Source organism: Melanostigma gelatinosum, assembly GCF_949748355.1.
Source record: "Melanostigma gelatinosum genome assembly, chromosome: 19".
NCBI lineage: Eukaryota > Metazoa > Chordata > Actinopteri > Perciformes > Zoarcidae > Melanostigma > Melanostigma gelatinosum.
The window spans coordinates 14,941,847-14,960,701 of record NC_136652.1 but is presented as its reverse complement, the minus strand read 5'-3'; the positions used below and the strand labels follow the sequence as shown (position 1 = coordinate 14,960,701).

Genomic DNA, 18,855 nt, shown 5'->3' with positions numbered 1-18,855 from the left:
GAGGAGGAGGAGGAGGAGGTGGAGGAGGAGGAGGAGGGTCTTCCACGTTGAAGCGAGACAATACTTTACACTTTGAGACTTGAATGTAAGTTTGCTGCGTTAAGAGGTGTGTATCCTCAGTTATAACTGCCATAAAACTTTGGAGCTGTTCTCTGCCAATGAAAAGGCAAAATCGAGCACTTGATTCGTCAATTATTAATCGCATTTTTCGCCCTCAGATCCTTTTTGGGCTTTGCGAGCCACCGTATCAGTTGACACGCGCTCGACTATGACAGTCACCTGACTAAAACAAAGTCACGTGACTTTTCACTTACGCGCTAGCTGTATTTACTCGAGCAGGTTACATACACAATTCATTAATAAAAAAAAGAAGTTATTTAGGCTACCAGGGGAGATGCATATTGTCTTATCTGGGGATGAATTGTGGCTAACGCAGCTAGCTTGCTAAATTAATGGTAAGTAACATTGCTTAGTTAGGAAATAGGACGAAAAGAAGATGCACTCAGTGGCTAGCAGTGTCATGTTTAGTTTACCTCACATAAGTATGCCTTGTCGATTTTGTATTTTATGATGTGAAGTAACGGATTTGTATGTTGTGTTTTGTTTGCTTAGCAGCTTGTCTTCTCTACTGGGTTGTGACCGTTTGGAGAATACAGGGATACAAAAATGCCTCAGGCAGCCGCTACCATCAGTGGGATCCAGAGGATGGTTCTGTATGAAACCAGAGCCGTAAGTCCGTAATGACCTGTATGCTGTTATTGTCACTTCTGCAACACGTCTGATCAGTCGGTTCTTGGGTTACACCTGCAAGTAGCCAACAACACCTCTTTCAGTCACATCACATGACAAAGAGCTGATTGTAAGAGCAATATTTAGAACATTTAAATGTTCAAATTGCTGACATTCACAGCCCAAAGCAATCACTTGTTTAAAGCATTTATTGCTCCTGCTGAAATGTGGACTCTAGTGAATGATTTCCTAATCTTACTGATGTAAGAAAGCCACGCTTAATCTATGATTTCTAACTTCACAGATGTAAACATAAGGGGGATGAAGGATGTCGATATGTCTGTAAGATGGCAGCAAACACTAGATGGCAGCAAAAGAGTGTTTGTGTTGATTTGCTGTTCCAGGGATTCCCCTGTCTACATTCATTCACCATGACCTCCATAGTGTCTAGACAGTCAGAATGATAGCAATTTACCAGACAAAATTATCTGTAAATATTAGTATGGTTTTGATTAAGTTTGTACACATTAGGTATAAATATGCCGACATGCACACATCATGACAAGTTCTTGTTCATGCTTCTTTCCTGCTAACAAATCCAATTCTTTATTTTTTTCCCCCCAACGACATACAATGACACCAGTGTTTAAATAAGGGTGTGCTACAACAGTGTGATTGATGGCGGATTTAAGGCAGAAAAACATTTGTCACAGTTGAGCTATCATAATTTCTTATTGAACCTCTGTCTGCCCATTTTAACTGAACAGTGGCTGAACTGACAGTCTAACTATTGTGGACAAAGAGGGCTCCATAGAATATTGTGGAACAGGACAAAATAGCTCTAATGGTTGCGGACTGTACTGATACAAGGTGTTCTAATGTAATAGTCTTTAGAAGATGGAACATCTTAAGCCATCTCTCAACCCATTGTGAGAAAAATAATGACTTGAAAGAAAAAGCCATACAAGAAATACACAAATCTTAACAATGCACACAAAATATGTGCTGTTCCCAAATGTACTCTAGACTGTAACTACTCTAAATCCAGTGTATATTCTCATATACAATTATATCATGTGTGGATTCCCTTTGTGTGTAATTTCACAGGCTTCTGATACATTCATTTCTACTTTGGTGGCTCATTGTGGAGAGAAAACATTGCACGTTATAGGAAAAAAAGGCCTGAAGACAGTGAGACTTTAACAATAGGCCTGTACATAGACTGTTTATGTCTACAGAAATTAGAAAATGTGTAAGACACATTTTGCTACTGTGTTCTCATGCGGTCACACACGTAAAAGGATTATTCTTGTAATCAGTGTGCACATATTCAGAAGCAACCATACAGCAAACACCAGCTCTGCAATCACGTATCATAGTGATAATATATATTGCTTTTATCTTTCTTTCCAGAGGTATTTTTTGGTGGGGACCAATCAGGCACAGACCAAACACAGAGTCCTGAAGATTGACCGCACAGAACCTAAGGACCTGGTCATTATTGATGATAAGGTAAGCGCTGACTTTCCACCAGAGTTGGTACAGTGCTAATGTATATTCTTATGTAATACAGTAGAGCACGCTCGGATACAATTGTACAATCACTCAGCAATGTCCCAAGTGTATTATGGGTGACAGCTTAGCTGTGGAGTGCTGCGCGCGACTCCCTTTTCTTCGCCGCTGCTCATTACCAGGATCTATGAGCTTGGATTTCATTTTTTGTGTTGTGGGTGATTATGATTATGATGTTTGTTATTATGTTGCATCCATGACTAAATATCCATCACCCCACGCTCTCATTCCTGCAGATATTATACTGACTGCATTTTGCAGAAGAACTGCATTTAATTCCACCAAAAAACAAATACTGTAGAGATCTGTTTTCATACTGTAGCAGGTTAGTGCGTTTTTGACTTTTTTTTCTGTTGCACCTTTAGTGCAGAATTTAAGTTGTGAAATCTATGATATTGATGAAGAAGGTTCCGGTGAAGATAACTTGCATGCAAAGGTTGTTTGTCGGTTTGCATTTCTTTCATAGCTTCTGTTAATTCATTACAATTCTTCTCTTAATTTTCTCATTGAGGATCTTCAACCTTTTTGTAGAAAAAGGCCATTGATGAAACAAGGCCTGCTAATCATTTGCATATTATTGCACAGAAACTCTATATAAGTCTCACTGGCTCTGAATTAAGTAGTCAATAATTAGCCCCCCCATAAGCAGCCCATTTTCTTTTGAGAAAGAAATACGTCATGGCCTGTTTTCTTCTTTTATTGCAAGGTAAAATGAGCAGTTTGGAAATGATGTACATAAATAAACAGCTTCTCACAGCTTTATTCATGTATATCTGTGTGTGTATTTGTCTGTAGCATGTGTACAACCAGCAAGAGGTCCGGGAGTTGCTGGGCCGCCTGGACCTGGGAAACCGCACCAAGATTGGCCAGAAGGGTTCCTCGGGCCTGTCCAGGGCTCTCTCAGCCTTTGGCATTGTGGGTAAGTAGAGTCCCTCCACTCTCTTCTTCACTGGCGTAGCAACAACCATTGTGGGGGCGCAATGACGGCAGCGTGTAACTCATTGGTTCTACAGCTGTACATATTGACCTGGTTTTGCATATTGCAGTAAGTGCTGGAGATGGAAAAACATCAAATAAAAGGAACACCTGGGAGTACATTGTAATAAAGTACAATACAGCCCTGCAACTACCGTTGTGGAGCTTTTAATGTTACATTTTCAGGTTTCAAATCATGACCATCAGCGGTGTAATCAGAAGCAAAAATAAGCTTTTTTTATATTTCTAATAATTTCCCATTCTTTTTGTCCAAAGTCAGCTGAAAAATACACTAACAATATTGTTTGGGATAGTTGTCTTCAACTATAATAGTATAATAGTGCCTATTAAAACTATTTAGTATTTTAAATTGTTTTTATTTTATTTTTTGTATTTTCCTGTTGATCAGTGTCAAAAAGCCTTCCTATTTAACACTATATTATTTAATATACAAACTACATTGTACTAAACTTATCTCAGCCCACAACACTTTTTAATTTCAACACTTCTATTAGTGGTGAAAAAAACGAGCAGGGGATATTATTAAAACTGCCAATAAATAATGATTTACTGTCTGGGAATTGGCAAACCGTTGAATCCCAGTGTATGAATTATTCTTGATTCATGTTGAGAGGAAGAATAGCTCATATCATGTGTGTCTGTGCTTTGGACATTGGCCGGCAGACCTAATTACAAAATAATAAAATAATTCTGACTCTTCTCTGGCCTTTAGTTAACCTAAGACTAATGTTGCACGGTGTATCGACACTAAAAAGGTACCGCGGTACCCGTACGTTAAAAACGATACGATTTTGCATATTTTTAGTATCGATACTTCATAAAAATAGCGCACGATCAGAGTGCACTCACTCGCATTGACTGCAAGGGGGCGGGGCTACCCAGCGCTCACACACGCAACAGGCAGCGCTCACTCACAGCGAGTGATGGCAGGGGAGACATGGCATCAAGCAGGAGCTTTTGCCGACCGTCCTCGGCTTGTTGGAAAAAAAGATGCCACAAGTGAAATCTGGAAGTACTTTGGCTACATTGCAGACAGTGAAGGAAAGCCCACTGACATACAGAGACCCGTCTGCAAAACGTGTTTCAAAGCCACACAGACCATGGGAGGCAACACGTCAAACATGGCAAAGCACCTTTCAAAGCAAATGTGATTATAAACATGAACACCCCCAAGCTCACCCATATACAACCTAACACGAGTAGCCTCGTTTGACGACAAGCCTATATGATCATGAGGTCACAATGCACACAAACGTGTACTAAATGAAACACAATTGATGCAAAATGACTACATGCTGGTGGATCTTGATCGAATAAAATAACTATTCCATGAATTAAGATTAAATATGAAGTGACAATATCAAACTCACTATGCAAGTAAATTGAGCGTTGTTTATCCACCCACTCCCACAGACAGTCAAAGTTTGAAAGCCAGCGGAAATATGAAAGAGAGGCTCAAAAGATGCGAAGAGGTTAAACATTAATATTAATGCCATTTGTTAAGTGTTCAAAAAAGCTGAGCAGGAACAAGCTGGTAAAAAAGGGAACCATACAGATGTTTTATTTATTACTATTATAGACAAATATACCCGTATCGTATTTGTGGTATTGTATCGTATCGTAAGTATCGGCTATTCAATTCAATTCAATTCAATTTATTTTTGTATAGCCCAAAATCACAAATTACAAATTTGCCTCAGAGGGCTTTACAATATGTACACGTTTGACATCTTCTTGTCCCGGGACCCTCACATCAGAACAGGAAAAACTCCCCAAAAACCCCTTTAACGGGGAGGAAAGAGGAAGAAACCTGTGGGAGAGCAATAGAGGAGGGATCCCTCTCCCAGGATGGACAGGCGTGCAATGATGTCATGTGTAGAACAGGATAGTGAATTACAACACATTCAATGTAATTACAGCACATTCAATGTATGACACAGCCATGACAGGAGGCAACACCTGGTCCAGGTAAACCCGGATACACAGGAACAGTTGGAGTTGGCTATCGTATCGAAGTCATCATTTTGGTATCGTGACAACCCTACCTAAGACATGGAAACACAGGTCACTCAAATTATTTTCAGGTCAACTTGTTCTGTCGATCTGCCCCATAAATCCAATCCAAGGTGTTGTGTTACATGAGAAGTTTGTGATACTGATCATTACACTCTGTATGTCCTCCGCCTGCGTTTGCAGTCCAGTGGCTGCGCGGAAAGTAATTGGTGTGTCTGAAATGTGAGTTTCATGTATGCCCTGCATGACCAGTCCAATACATGGTTAAATCATGACAATACGGTCTTTTCTTTTAATACATTTTTGCACTTCTCCCCAAATAAGAATCCAATTTAAAACTACTAATGAACCAGAATCCAATGAAACCAAACCATCACCTCAACAAACTAACATTCTTTCAAACATGCTACTGCCTCAATCTCCTAAAATTACGCTGATTAAAAGACAGACTTGATGAGCTTTTGCAAAGTGTCTCTAAACTTTAACTTCTAACCGTCATGTCTCGGTAATACAAGCACGACCAAAACAAGATCAATAAAGCTAATAATTAAAACAAAAATTACAATATTACAAGTCTACAGCCATGCTAGCAGCTCTGTGAAGCTGCACTTAGACACAGTTCGGTTTGGGAGTAAATGCTAACTTTAACATGCTAACAAAGGCACAACACAAAAGCTAACATGCTAATGTTATGTTAGTTCAATGTTAAAACCATAAATATCAAATATGGGGGCGACTAGGGAGAAGTCAGGGGGTGTCTAAAATCAGTGGGGTTCTTCCTCTGCAGAGCATGAATGTGAAGAACATCATTTCAAATGGGAATTTATCCACTACACTCAGTCTGGACCAAATTGGTTGACCGACTGACTAACTCACTCAACCATTGAGCCATGCTGCTAGTGTGGCTAAACGTACGTCACAATTGCAACTGTCCTACTGTACATTCTACTTTCCAGTTCCTCAAATCGCACAAAAAATAAACTTTACAGCAATGTCTTTCCAGAAATCATGGCTACTAGCATAACATACCGAGCTGTCTTCGACCCAACTGTTATGGTTCAAGTTGCATTGTGGGTAACAAAGGTGCCAGGTTCTGACAAGGAAGAAGAATAAAAGGAGTTCTTCTGGTTCTTCTGCGTTGATTTTGATCCTTTGTTTAAACAGTCCATCGTGACTCTGACAATGTTATAGGAGTGCGATGCTAATTCAGTGTTCTAATAATTGTAGAAAGCCTATTTGTGAAAACCCAACGTGAACCTCATTACAGCACAATGAGCATCTGTGATTCTAAAATAGTCTGAATGTACAAGGACTTCTTATTCAGGTGCAAAATTGCATCTGTGGCACACAATTCATCCGCGAAGAGATTACCGTAGTCTTAGCAGTGATATAATGAAGCTGTGTCGCACAGCATGCACACTTAAACTACTGATCGTAATGGGGCATGATAACCAGACCATTAACAAATGCTATAAAAAGCTATAATCACAGCCATTTATTTTGTTTTGAATGTCAACAACAAGCTAATAGCTCACCAAAAGCAGAAAGTACATCAGCGGTTATGTCTGTTTTACTTTCTGGGTCAGATTTTAATTCTGTAAAACGACATGGTCTGTACATAAGCTAGTGAAGTATGGCACACAAACACTCTCCATCCACCTCCTCAAATGGAGTTGTTTACTTGTTGGTATTGTCGAGGCTGTTGCTGAATCGCAGGCAACAGAAAGGTTGACCTAGAATTCAGCTTGCTCAGAGGCGTTCTTTCTTTCTGAACTTCAGTATGTCAGGGTTGTGTTGGGAACACTGCTCCTCGAAAGAAACATTTGACTCGTTTATTCTAAAAGATTTTCTTTTCCACAGGGTTTGTACGTTTCCTCGAAGGGTACTACATTGTGTTGATCACCAAGCGTAGAAAGATGGCCGACATCGGTGGCCACTCCATCTACAAAGTTGAAGACACCAGCATGATCTACATCCCCAATGACTCGGTCAGGGTTACACACCCCGATGAAGCAAGGTACCGCCTCGTTTCCCCACCTATAGCGGTGCAGTTTAAGATCTTGTGGCTGGTCAAAAGTTTTCATTTATACACTATCACCAGTCATTTGTAGGCATAAACGCACTCTCCAAAGTCAAGAAATTAACGTTTCCGTAAGACTTTAATGCCATTACATTAATGGAAAGGCAGCAGCAGAAAAAGGTAAAATGTACAGAGCGATTTACGACACGTACAGTAAGTGTGTTCGTAACATTACTGCTTTTTAAGATCTCTAATTCGTGTATTATGTCAATCTTCACAAATGTCCTGAAAGTTTGTTGCCAGATAGACTAACACTATAAAAGCTTAATGACTTTTTAATAAAATCCCTATATAGATGACTTTATTTCTGCTCTCCTAGATATGTGCGGATCTTTCAGAACGTGGACTTATCCAGCAACTTTTACTTCAGGTAAGGCAAATAACCTCTTTTTGGTCACAACGTACAGTCGTGTCTGACATGAAATACACTTGATGTTTCCAATTGTAGTTTGGCCAACTCTTGAATTCATCATGGGACAGTACGGGCTGTGTTTGTTTCACATGCTTTTTCCTTTGTTCCTTGCAGCTACAGCTATGACCTGAGCCATTCGCTGCAGTACAACCTGACTTTACTGCAGAGGCCTTTTGAACTGTGGTCGTCACCAACTTCCTCCACTGAGGAAGAGGTACAAAAACAGAGCAAGCACGACAGCTTTGACATCTTTGAAGATGAGGGTCTTCCTACGCAAGGTGAGAGGATGTTCATCAACAGCCCTTATATACATTGTGTTTGTTCTATTGGCTGGAGGAGGCTTCACGGTGACTGTTTAACGCTTCCTCTGAGCAGAAGCTGTCAGTCCTGCTGTGTGCTTAGTTCCGTTAGCCGTTAGCCGTTAGCTCTGTTAGCTAAACACCCCTTTAGGACTCTGACCGGCTGCTAACAGCTTAAAAGCTCTCCTCCTACCGAGATGAGCACACGCACTCCGTTGAAGTCAAGCGATTGGTTCAATTTGTCATTCGCTAAGCAATAGTGGGAATGGAGAATGGGCTGCACACCCTGCTTATTGGCAGGGAGTTACACTCTCAAGTGGGGTCCAATTGCTCTTTGCTGACGCCTAGAAAAGTCCCAAACACAGCAAAATAGAAGAAAAGAGGAAATACAGGCAGAGGGCAAGGTCTCTGCAGATACAGACACCACCACTCACTTCTAGTGGGTCATTAGGGATGATTGAGAGGGATAACTTTTGTATATATTGTTAAGATATGAGATGACCTATATTGTGATAAATATTTGGCCATATAGCCCAGCCCTACCATTCATGCCCATAAAAAAAATGGAAAAACTGATATCTGCCACAGTCAAAGGTGTCAATCATCCATTATACTGCAGGTTTGCCAGTTTTTTCCAATAAAATATATTTAAAAATTAACTCTACCTTACCTTGGCTGATGTGTATTTTTGGCATGTTTATTGTAATTCAATAACGTAAGCTCTTGTTCCACATCCTGCATCACCACAGTTTTCTTTTCCGTTTGTTGCTTTCTAACTGATCATTTGATCTGACATTTTAGTAAAATGATCCGACGGTTTTATGTGTTCCCACTCTTCCGCCACAGTGGTTTACGGCCTCCAGAATGAGCCGTACTACAAGTACGTGTGGAACGGGAAGCTGCTGGAACGAGTCAAGGACATAGTGCATCATGACTGGCTCATGTATATAATCCACGGCTTCTGTGGCCAGTCCAGTATCCTTTGAGAGTTGTCAAGTCAGTCCTGTTCATGCATTGCAGAATTGTTTGGCTGTTGCTTTTATTAATTGATCCACTTGTTGCTTTTGGATTTTAAAAAGACTGTCCCATACAAGCTGTGTAGTACCTTGTTGGGACATAACATCTGTCAGCATTGGCTGATTTGTGATTACACACTAGCACAGTAGATGATACGTTATCTCTCCGAATGTTGTTCTTTGTCTGCACTCCCTCTCATCTCTCAGCTTCAACATCACTTGTTGAACGGCGCTCGGCATCCATCGCAGCACGTGGAATGCACCGTTAGCGAGACGGTGTGATTCACCAGTAAACTGCAGAAGCGATTTGTGTTTGTTTTAGGGCTTGAGCAAAAATGTATGGCAATCAAGCAATGGTTAAAAGGTATGTAAACACACTGGCACTTGCATAATCACTCCATCTGTTATCTACAGGGAGAAGGCAGCAACATCGTTAATTAATTATGCCGCATGGCTTTTCTTTTTGAAGACAAATCCTATATTTTTTTACATGCATGCATACTTTATGTTTGTTTGAATCCTTTTTTCGTCTTTAATTTCACTGCTATTGTAACTTTTTCTTAGTTTGCAGTCTTGACACAAGCTGCATACCAGGGATTAGCGTTAGACTCCACGTGATTAATTTCCTCTGGTTTTGTTTTGAGAAGCTTTTGTAGTATTGATGCATGGGTAACTGCTGCGGAGTGGCTTAGGGCTAGAACTGAGTAAACTGTTTGATTTATTCGGGTAAAAGTCTGCCTTAGGTTTCAGATTTCCATCATTTCCCATCAATTCTCCTTTGCATGAATCGCATCATGCAGTGTCATTTATTTTGCCTTTCAGTCAAAACAAGTTACTCTTTTTCATCTGTAATTTATTTTTAATGAATTCATTATGATTTTGTGTTTTTTAGTTGCAGTAGGCCTATAAACGAATCATCTACGGTGCACTTTACAGTCAGTGCTGCTATCAACACTGTTCTCACTCTTATCAGACACCGTGTTGCCAAGGAAACAATGTTTTAGTGCTTTGAGTTTAAACAATTCCAGGAAACAGTTTGGCTTTCATTGCAGGTTTTTTTTTATCTGAGAGCATGAGAGGGCGGATGCGTGCAATAAGAGACTCAACAGATGGAGTAAATGGAGAAATTCTGAGCATCGAGCGACACTGAAGCAGGCGGGAAATAAAAAAAGAAAGATTTGAAAACAAAAAGCAATAAGGGGGAAAGGTGGGACATTGCCAACGTGTAGAAACAGACTTCTCGAAAGTGGTTAGTCTAGGATGATAATGATGATATTAATAATGATAATATTTTCAATCGTGCATATGTTAAGTTTCTACTGATTTAAGATGCAAAATACATAATAATTTGTGAATGAGGCCCAATACAAGAGGTGGAAACTAAAACTACACTAAAGATACTGTGTGTGTGTGTGTGTGTGTGTGTGTGTGTGTGTGGGGGTGTGTGTGTGTGTGTGTGTGTGTTGTCGTCAGTGGTTGTTGTTATTATTATTGTTATTATTCCTCCTTAACCCACCAACTACAGAGCTTCTGATCTACGGCCGACCGGTTCACGTCACCCTCATTGCCAGGCGCTCCAGCAAATTCGCCGGGACCCGCTTCCTCAAAAGAGGAGCCAACTGCGAGGTACAGCTGTTGCCGAGGCAACAGGGAAAGCGGAGGCAAGGCTGAGGGGCCACCGGGATGATTGAGATGACTCAGGGTGATCACGGGGGGGGGTTAATGTGACCCGCTGCCTCCTCCTACAGTTATGCATGAGTGTCTGTGGGGGTGGGAGGCGGGAGAAACGTAGGAGCAAACATAGATGATCCTGCCATCCTGAGATCAGGTTGGACACAATTTACACAGTTACCGGCTGTTGTGGTCGGAAAAAAAGTGAAGTAGCTTTTCAACACAATTGGAATTTCGCTTCATCGTAGCATACTGTGTGATTGGCCTTTATCACGAGAGACTGTTTTACTTGTCACAGCAGGATAAGCACAAGCGCTAATATTAATTAATGTAGTTATTGTTAATGGGTTCGTTCCATTTGGGTCAGTACGTCATGTCTGAGTGCTTTATTAAAGAATTTGTCGTGCTGACCTTGATCACGTTGATCTGCTGGTGAACATGTGATCCTGAACAGCAACTGTTTCTGTTTCCATTATTTTCTATCGCCACCTCTAACCAGTGTTTGCTTATAAGCTGAAGTTCATTATTGTCCTTGGAAGAAGCAGTTAAGTACAATAGCTTTCGATTGTATCACTTGATCTTCAAACGATCAAGATTCAGATTGCCAATTCACCATTAAAAGAGAGTTTCTTGAACTGCTCAAAAATTGGAAATCTAAGCATCTACAAAGCTTAGAGCATTTAGCAAGTCCCATCTTCTGGTGAGGATCGTGTGATGTGATGGAAAGCTCCAGAACAGCTACGGAATGTACCTTTTTGGTGAGCTTGTCTTTGCAACCGTTTGTGTTTTTCTATTATTTCCAGGGGGATGTGGCTAATGAGGTTGAGACAGAGCAGATCATCAATGACGCCTCAGTGATGTCTCTCACAGCAGGAAGTTACTCCTCATACGTCCAGGTGCGAGGTTCAGTCCCGCTCTACTGGTCCCAGGACATTTCCACCATGATGCCGAAACCCCCAATACGATGTAAGACTGCTGATGAACACTGGTTTTCTTACTTTGCACATCAACAGCTTCTTTGTTTTACAGTATCAGAATATGGTATGACAGTGACTTTCAAAAGGAATCATCCCCCTTGGTGTTTTTCCTATTTTGTTCCATTACAACCTGGAATTCAAATTTCATTTGGATTTTTTCTGATGGACCTCTACAAAATAGTCAAAATTGCAAAAATTAGGTGACTCCAGTTTTTAAAAAGACGTTATTTTTACTTTACCAATTTTGACTATTTTATGTCGGTCCATCACATGAAATCCAAATAAAAAACATTTAAATTCCAGGTTGTAATGCAACAAAATAGGAAAAATGCCAAGGGGGTGAACAATTTTGCACGGCACATTATATTTTCTTCAAAAAAGTGTATCAAGGCTTGGATTGTTGATGGTCTTTTTACTGCTTAAGTTGCTCAACATCTGCTTTATCGTGGAAAAGGTAGAGATTTGGAAAAGCTTCCCAGGCTTTAATGGAAGATCTTTCGCATATCCACTTCGCCCTGATACATAAAGACGGATAACAAATTACGATATAAGTATATTCTCTTTTACAGTACCACAATAGTTATTTAACTATTCATGTTTATAATGCTCCATATATTCATTCTAACAGCTGTCCAGGACCAGAAATAACCCTCTGGGGACAGAGGAAGAATGTAATTGGAAAGACTGCATTCAAATAAGAGTGGCTTTGTATAAGAGCCATTCCTCTCAGATAAAAAGAATGAAATGGGTGAAGAGGACACCCTCCTTTTGGTTCTTATCTCTTGTCTCATTATGAGCAGGATAAAAACACAAATCCAGGGCCAGAGGGAGCTGATCAGGTCCCTGAGACTGATGACATTGGAGCCTGCTGTGTGTACGCAGGACGGTATTGTTGCTTGCATCTGTGCAATGCCTGAAATGAATCATAATCTTTCGCCCTCCCAGTTTGCCCTTTAATTCCTCCTCAGATGACATTTACTTCTGTGAGATAGAGACATTGAGCGTGTCCTTGAGATCCCTCTCTGTGTGACGTTCCTGCATCATCCTGCTCCTGCTTTGATCCTTAACGACGGTCCTTATCTGACATTTCCCAAATGGTGCAATTGTAATTTCAGTTGGACTCGCGCCTGTCTGTGCGTTCTTAGTCTACCACCGCTTTGAATTGTTGTGAAACTGAAATAAAGCCTCAACATTTCAAAGCCAGGTGCAGAGAAAGTGAGTGTGACGCTGCAGAGACTGACACCTGTTAGACGAATCCAGGTCAGTGAGAGACGTGTCTGTGAATATCCAGTCCTTGTCACATTGTGTGTATGGAGATGTAAACTCTGCAGGAGACAAAGCGACGAAATGGTGGAGAGAAAACGATGTGCTTGAGCTCCAGTTTATATTGTCAGCTTTTACCAGTTCGGACTATCTGACCTATTTCCTCTAATCTTTCTTGTGGCTGCTTCGCCGGTCCATTTTAACGGCTGGCTGCAGGGGTGGGGCTCCGCAGGAGTGCCACACGGAGGCATTAAACATGACTTTAAAATACAGAATGTGATGGATTTGACTGCACGAAACTGTGAACAATCAGCCGGATCAGAGACATTACAGTCCAGCATTACACTTTTATACGTTCATATTTATTGTCTCTATTGTAAGCAGTTATGTTGTTGACCTACTTTTACTCTTTTTTTTATTTTTTATTCTAGTGAGAAGGCTTGAGCTTGGAGAAACAGATTTTCAGAATTCCTAATTTTTCTCAGGGTTTCTTACATTTTTTTAAAGTAAACTCATTCTGTTGACACTTCCAGCTACGATCCAATTAAATATGACGCACTTCTTTTTCCTGGTTGGTTTAGAATTTGAGTGAAATCAATGGAATTGTGCCTAGAGTTGAGCAGTCCGCAGTGTTTTTGTTGATACATGAGCTTTAAGTTTACACAGTTGTGTGCTCTTGTTGTCTTCAATTATTTGTGTGTTTTCAAATGGAGAAAAACTGTTAGAATTCCCTAAACACTAAACAATTAGACTTCTCTTACAGTGGACCAATCTGACCCATATGCCCACGTAGCTGCGCTCCATTTTGACCAGATGCTGCAGCGTTTTGGCTCTCCTATCATCATCCTCAACCTGGTCAAGGTAACACACACACACACACACACACACACACACACTTTTTGAGCAAATGATACGTGCAGTATGACTCCACCTTTGAACGGATTTAACAGAAAGTGATTCATTCAAGAAACGCTGACATCACATTAAAAATATAACTAAAAACATTTTTCTGATCTCGGTAGCATTTTACATTACAGCTAGGTAATAACACAATAATAGGGGACTAATAGTTTGATAATGAAGCAGCAATCATACAGTCATTACCAAAGATATAATCAGGTATTAGATTGGTATTATCAATGGATATACCGTGGTAATATACTATAAGAGAGCGAGAGAGAGGGAGGATTTGGCAATCAACCATGAAACCATGACGGTCCATCGCTTCCCGGTGTGTCACACCTGGATGGGTGCATGGTTTTGTCATGGGTCGGTGCGTGTTTGTATGTTAAGAGAGGACGAGAGCACGTGAACCACTTTTCCAACCAGCCAACTGAATTCGAGTCCGTTTATTTTGACTGCCGGAGATAACTTTTACGAACCTATACATTAAAATAATAACGGTATTTCGCATTTCTATCCATAACGGTGCCCATGACCAGCCCCATCTTGTATGTACGTGTGTGACTGTTTTGATTCATTTTATTGTTCATGACACCTATGATGCTGATTGTTACTATGAACAGCAGATGTGTGTTTTTGTAAGTATATGTGCACATGTAGCATATTTCTAGTCTCTCTTCCGTGTCTTGAATGTGTGAGTGGTTGTACATCTGTGTGTGTGCATGTGTGTGTGTGCCAGACTGTATTGACAAGCTCTCGCTGAAATGCATTCGTAATCTGACCGATTGCTGTGCAGCTTTGCCTCCGCTGGATGTGTGGATGGAGATGTGAGCTGGTAAATGATGCTTCCAGGCTCATTTTCATCAATCAAAAAGGCGTAATGTGCGGAGAAATAAGTTCATGGAGTCATACCTTAATGGACTGTGTGACCACAGGCACGGGGGCAGACTGAGAGTGTGCACACTTTATTAACAAAAACATCTTTTTTTTTACAACACTGCACACACACACACAACATACTGTATATGCCCAACTCTGCATTGATCCTTTAGACCGAATTCCCTAGCTCTGAGGGTGGGGGAGTTAGTCCTACTTGTGATACATGTATTTCTCTCCGTTGTGCTACAGAAACGAGAGAAAAGGAAACATGAGAAGATTCTGAGTGAGGAGCTCTACCCAGCTGTGCTCAACCTAAATCAGTTCCTCCCTCCAGAGAACTGCATCGACTACATTGCCTGGGACATGGCCCGCTACACCAAGAGGTGGTGACCATGAATATGCCAAAGTAGTGAGCTTGAATTAGCTGAAAACCCAACTTGTTTGTGTTGTACTTTTCCCATAAAAATGTCACTAACTTGAAAGATTTTTTTTTTTAATCCTTGTAGAGGAAACTTATTTATTTTTCTGAATTTGGCCTTGTTTGGCTTTATGTTAATGCCTTGAAAAAAATGAATGAAAAAGACAAAGTTATTGCAGCAAAAATAAAATGTTAAAATGATCTTTCCATTTCTCTTTCTCTTAGTAAATTGTGCAACGTTCTGGACCGTCTGAGTATGATAGCAGAGAACGTGGTTAAGCGCACGGGTTTCTTCAGTAATCGCTCCGACTTCTACTGTCATACCATCAGACCAGATGACAGGTGAGCTTTTCTTTGACGCTGACACACACACACACACACACACACACACACACACACACGCGTAGGACCAGCTTTGTTCAGTTAGGTGTTGTGTGTAAACACTCAAACTATTGCATTACACTTCCAAATGAAGCAAACCTTAAACTAAAATGACACTTTTTCAGAAACTGCTCTTGACTAACATCTTCTGGCACTTTAGGGACTCTCTTATTTTTCACAAGAGAACAACTTGGATAATTAGAGGTTTTTGTCATTGCCATTTTCTTGTCATACATATTCAGAATCATACATTTATCGACACAGCTTCACTTTGAAACTCTCCAGATATGAATTCTTAATGGTAATTATGCCTGATGAGAGTTTTGTCGCAGAGGGTTTGCTGCTAACGAGCTGAGTAGATTTCCGTCCATGTACTTTAACTCATGGCTCTTCCATTGCTGGCATGTCTTAATCACTCTCACCCAACATTACCATTCTGTTACATAACCCAACGACCAAGCCATAGCAAGTACTTATAACCCTTTCATTTGCCTTCCCCAATGCCATCTCACATTCTTTGTTGTACACACTCATGCAAATACAGTATACTGTCGTATACTCGCAAACAAAACCCTCGTAAGCTTTCACATAGATACATACATAATGAATTAGCTCACAAATAATGACGCTAATCAGAGATATTTATTAAGTTTATCTTGTTCTTATCACACCATTCTTGCTTTTAAGCATACATTTAGTTGGACACACTCAATACTTCAACTATAATCACGTATTGGTCTCAATCAGGTCACAATGTTCATGCCACACTTTGCTTTAAAACAGCTATTTGTCTTTAGAGCTCCCCCTCCAAACTATTTCAAGGGAGTATTTCCTCGCAGTTATTCTCACTCTCAAGTGATGAATCAGTCTTGAATTGAGGAGAAAGAACTAATAAAGACATAAACCAGGGCCAGAAATGGACCATGTTCTGTATCTGACTCTTCTTGGACTTTCATTTTAATGCCATTTTGCAAAACACACCTATTCCCTTTTTTTTTGCAATGAGTGAGATGATAAGATTGGTATCACAGCCAGCTATCAGTTAGCTTAGCATAAAGAAGCAGGGGGAAAACAGCCAGCATGGCTCTGTCCAAAGGTAACAAAATCAGACTACCAGCACCTCCAAAGGTCACTAATTAACATGTTAATTATAACAGTGATCACACCTCTTGTAGGGGGAAAGATGAGCAGAAGAGTAGAGTTGATATGTGCATGTTGTGCCTTTGTCTGGTTCCAGTATTTTATTCTTTAAGTTGATTTAAATGTAATTTTTCAGGTGGGGAGATGTAGGTGGACACATCACAGCCAGTGGACGGGTGCAGGTATGTCACACATCAAACAGGTTTCATGGAACTATTGTGTCACAATTCAAATATTCTCCCGAATTTGAGGTTCACTTGCAACTTTTGTATATGAAACAACATAGGAAAACAAAACAAACTTAGTAGTGTTAACTAATGGAGAGTCTTTATCAATTGAGTTGTTAAAGGTAACAATTGACCCACACATCAGTTCAGGGCAGGGAGATTCATAGGCTAAGGAATCAGCTTTTCTCATCATATTTATTTAAAAGCAGCTCAGCATTCACTGCAAAACTAGGCCAATGCTATTCGTTGCATCATGAGTTTTTAATGGAAACCTTGACATACAGTGATCTTCTTAAAACGATTGAAGCTGTTAACTGCGATTTAATGGCAACCTTACCTTTCAGAAGGTAAATGCATGGAGATATGTTTGCTATTGATACTCCACTAATAGCCTTTCCAAGTAGGATGTGCGTGACCACATACATTAACATCCTGTCTATTAATGAGGTGCCATCAGTAGGTATCATGAGTCTTTGTTGTTGCAGACTGGTGTGTTGCGGACCAACTGCGTGGACTGTCTGGATCGGACCAACACTGCCCAGTTCATGGTGGGGAAGTGTGCGCTGGCCTATCAGCTTTATGCACTGGGAATGATTGACAAGCCCAAACTCCAGTTTGATACTGACTGTGTGAGGTAAGCATATATGTTGCTATCGCTGAATACGTTTTATTATTAAACACATTTTGTATACGTGTTTTGAACACAAGGAAAGATCTGTGTGTGTGTGTGTGACGCAGGTTGTTTGAGGAGCTGTATGAGGACCATGGAGACACTTTGTCGCTGCAGTACGGCGGCTCCCAGCTGGTCCACAGGGTCAAGACCTACCGCAAGATCGCTCCCTGGACACAACACTCTAAAGACATCATGCAGACGCTGTCGCGCTACTACAGCAACGCTTTCTCAGGTGCGTTTCTTACACACGTGCACAAAAAATGATTATGAAGCGGCTCTATGATAATACAGGTCACTAATCTCAGCTCTGCTCAGTTTTTTTAAGACTGATCGGCGCTAGTATGTTCCCACCTTTGATTGCCTGCGGCTTCTCTAAATAGTCTAGTTGTAACTTTGAAGGGGGAAAAAGTAACCCAGCACATAACATGGAGCACTTTACATAACCTGAACACCACATCATACAAAATCATATTGTGTTACTGAATCACGACTTAGTACAAACCATTTTTTCCCCCAGCCTTTGATGTAAGACATTGTTTTAAAATGACAAAATGTGGACGTACCTTTTCAGCATCAACAGCTAGGCACACAAAGTCAGATCCAGCATAGTTCCCCGAAGACTGTGGGTGCCGGTAACGACTTGTTCAAAGTTGTTTTTAATGACATTTTTCTTTCTTTTTATATTAATTCTTCAATTATTGTCAACTGCGAACAGGGTTAGTTTGAGGACATTTGATTTCCGATATTATCTGGAGAGGATGGATTGATGTTTTTATCCCTCTTGCAATTTGCGACTAGGATCTAATTGCCAATCAGTACTTGATATAGTGGCTTTGCTGTGCCTGCAATTCGGATTTCTAATATTTTTAAATGACACCCTAGTTTGTAGGTAGACACGATGCGTTGATGAAAATGTGCATGCCTGTACTCAAGTGTTTTCGCAACACACTAGTGACTGGTCCACATCAACAGGTGGCATCTGTAGCCCCAGATATGAAGAGGAAGGTTGTGCATTGTGTATTGAACGGTACATTTTGTATTTCTTCCATGTTTTTGCTCACTCACTCTTGCTCAATACTGGACATATTTGAGAAATAGTTGTCCCTATTAAGAAGTTAGACACAAAAACATGGGGTCAAGGTTGAAAAATATTGGAGTTACCCTCAGGAGTAATAGAGTGGTGCTACTTGACCTGCTCAGTCGACC

The 18,855-nt window shown here is 40.5% G+C and overlaps 1 protein-coding gene across 1 annotated transcript in view; it reads left to right on the top strand.

Moving 5' to 3' along the window:
- Positions 1 to 346: 346 nt before the first annotated feature.
- The window catches only part of fig4a (FIG4 phosphoinositide 5-phosphatase a), a gene marked incomplete at its 3' end in the record, with an annotated part of 54,428 nt that continues 35,919 nt past the window's right edge, over positions 347 to 18,855 (top strand). The window contains exons 1-16 of the mRNA XM_079291512.1: positions 347 to 455; positions 613 to 729; positions 2,143 to 2,241; positions 3,097 to 3,220; positions 7,171 to 7,327; positions 7,710 to 7,760; positions 7,917 to 8,080; positions 8,948 to 9,076; positions 10,643 to 10,743; positions 11,592 to 11,754; positions 13,792 to 13,889; positions 15,060 to 15,193; positions 15,454 to 15,570; positions 16,886 to 16,931; positions 17,462 to 17,610; positions 17,715 to 17,881. Coding sequence (XP_079147638.1) covers positions 667 to 729; positions 2,143 to 2,241; positions 3,097 to 3,220; positions 7,171 to 7,327; positions 7,710 to 7,760; positions 7,917 to 8,080; positions 8,948 to 9,076; positions 10,643 to 10,743; positions 11,592 to 11,754; positions 13,792 to 13,889; positions 15,060 to 15,193; positions 15,454 to 15,570; positions 16,886 to 16,931; positions 17,462 to 17,610; positions 17,715 to 17,881 — 1,762 coding nt within the window. The 5' untranslated portion in view covers positions 347 to 455; positions 613 to 666. The remainder of the gene's footprint in view (positions 456 to 612; positions 730 to 2,142; positions 2,242 to 3,096; positions 3,221 to 7,170; positions 7,328 to 7,709; positions 7,761 to 7,916; positions 8,081 to 8,947; positions 9,077 to 10,642; positions 10,744 to 11,591; positions 11,755 to 13,791; positions 13,890 to 15,059; positions 15,194 to 15,453; positions 15,571 to 16,885; positions 16,932 to 17,461; positions 17,611 to 17,714; positions 17,882 to 18,855) is intronic.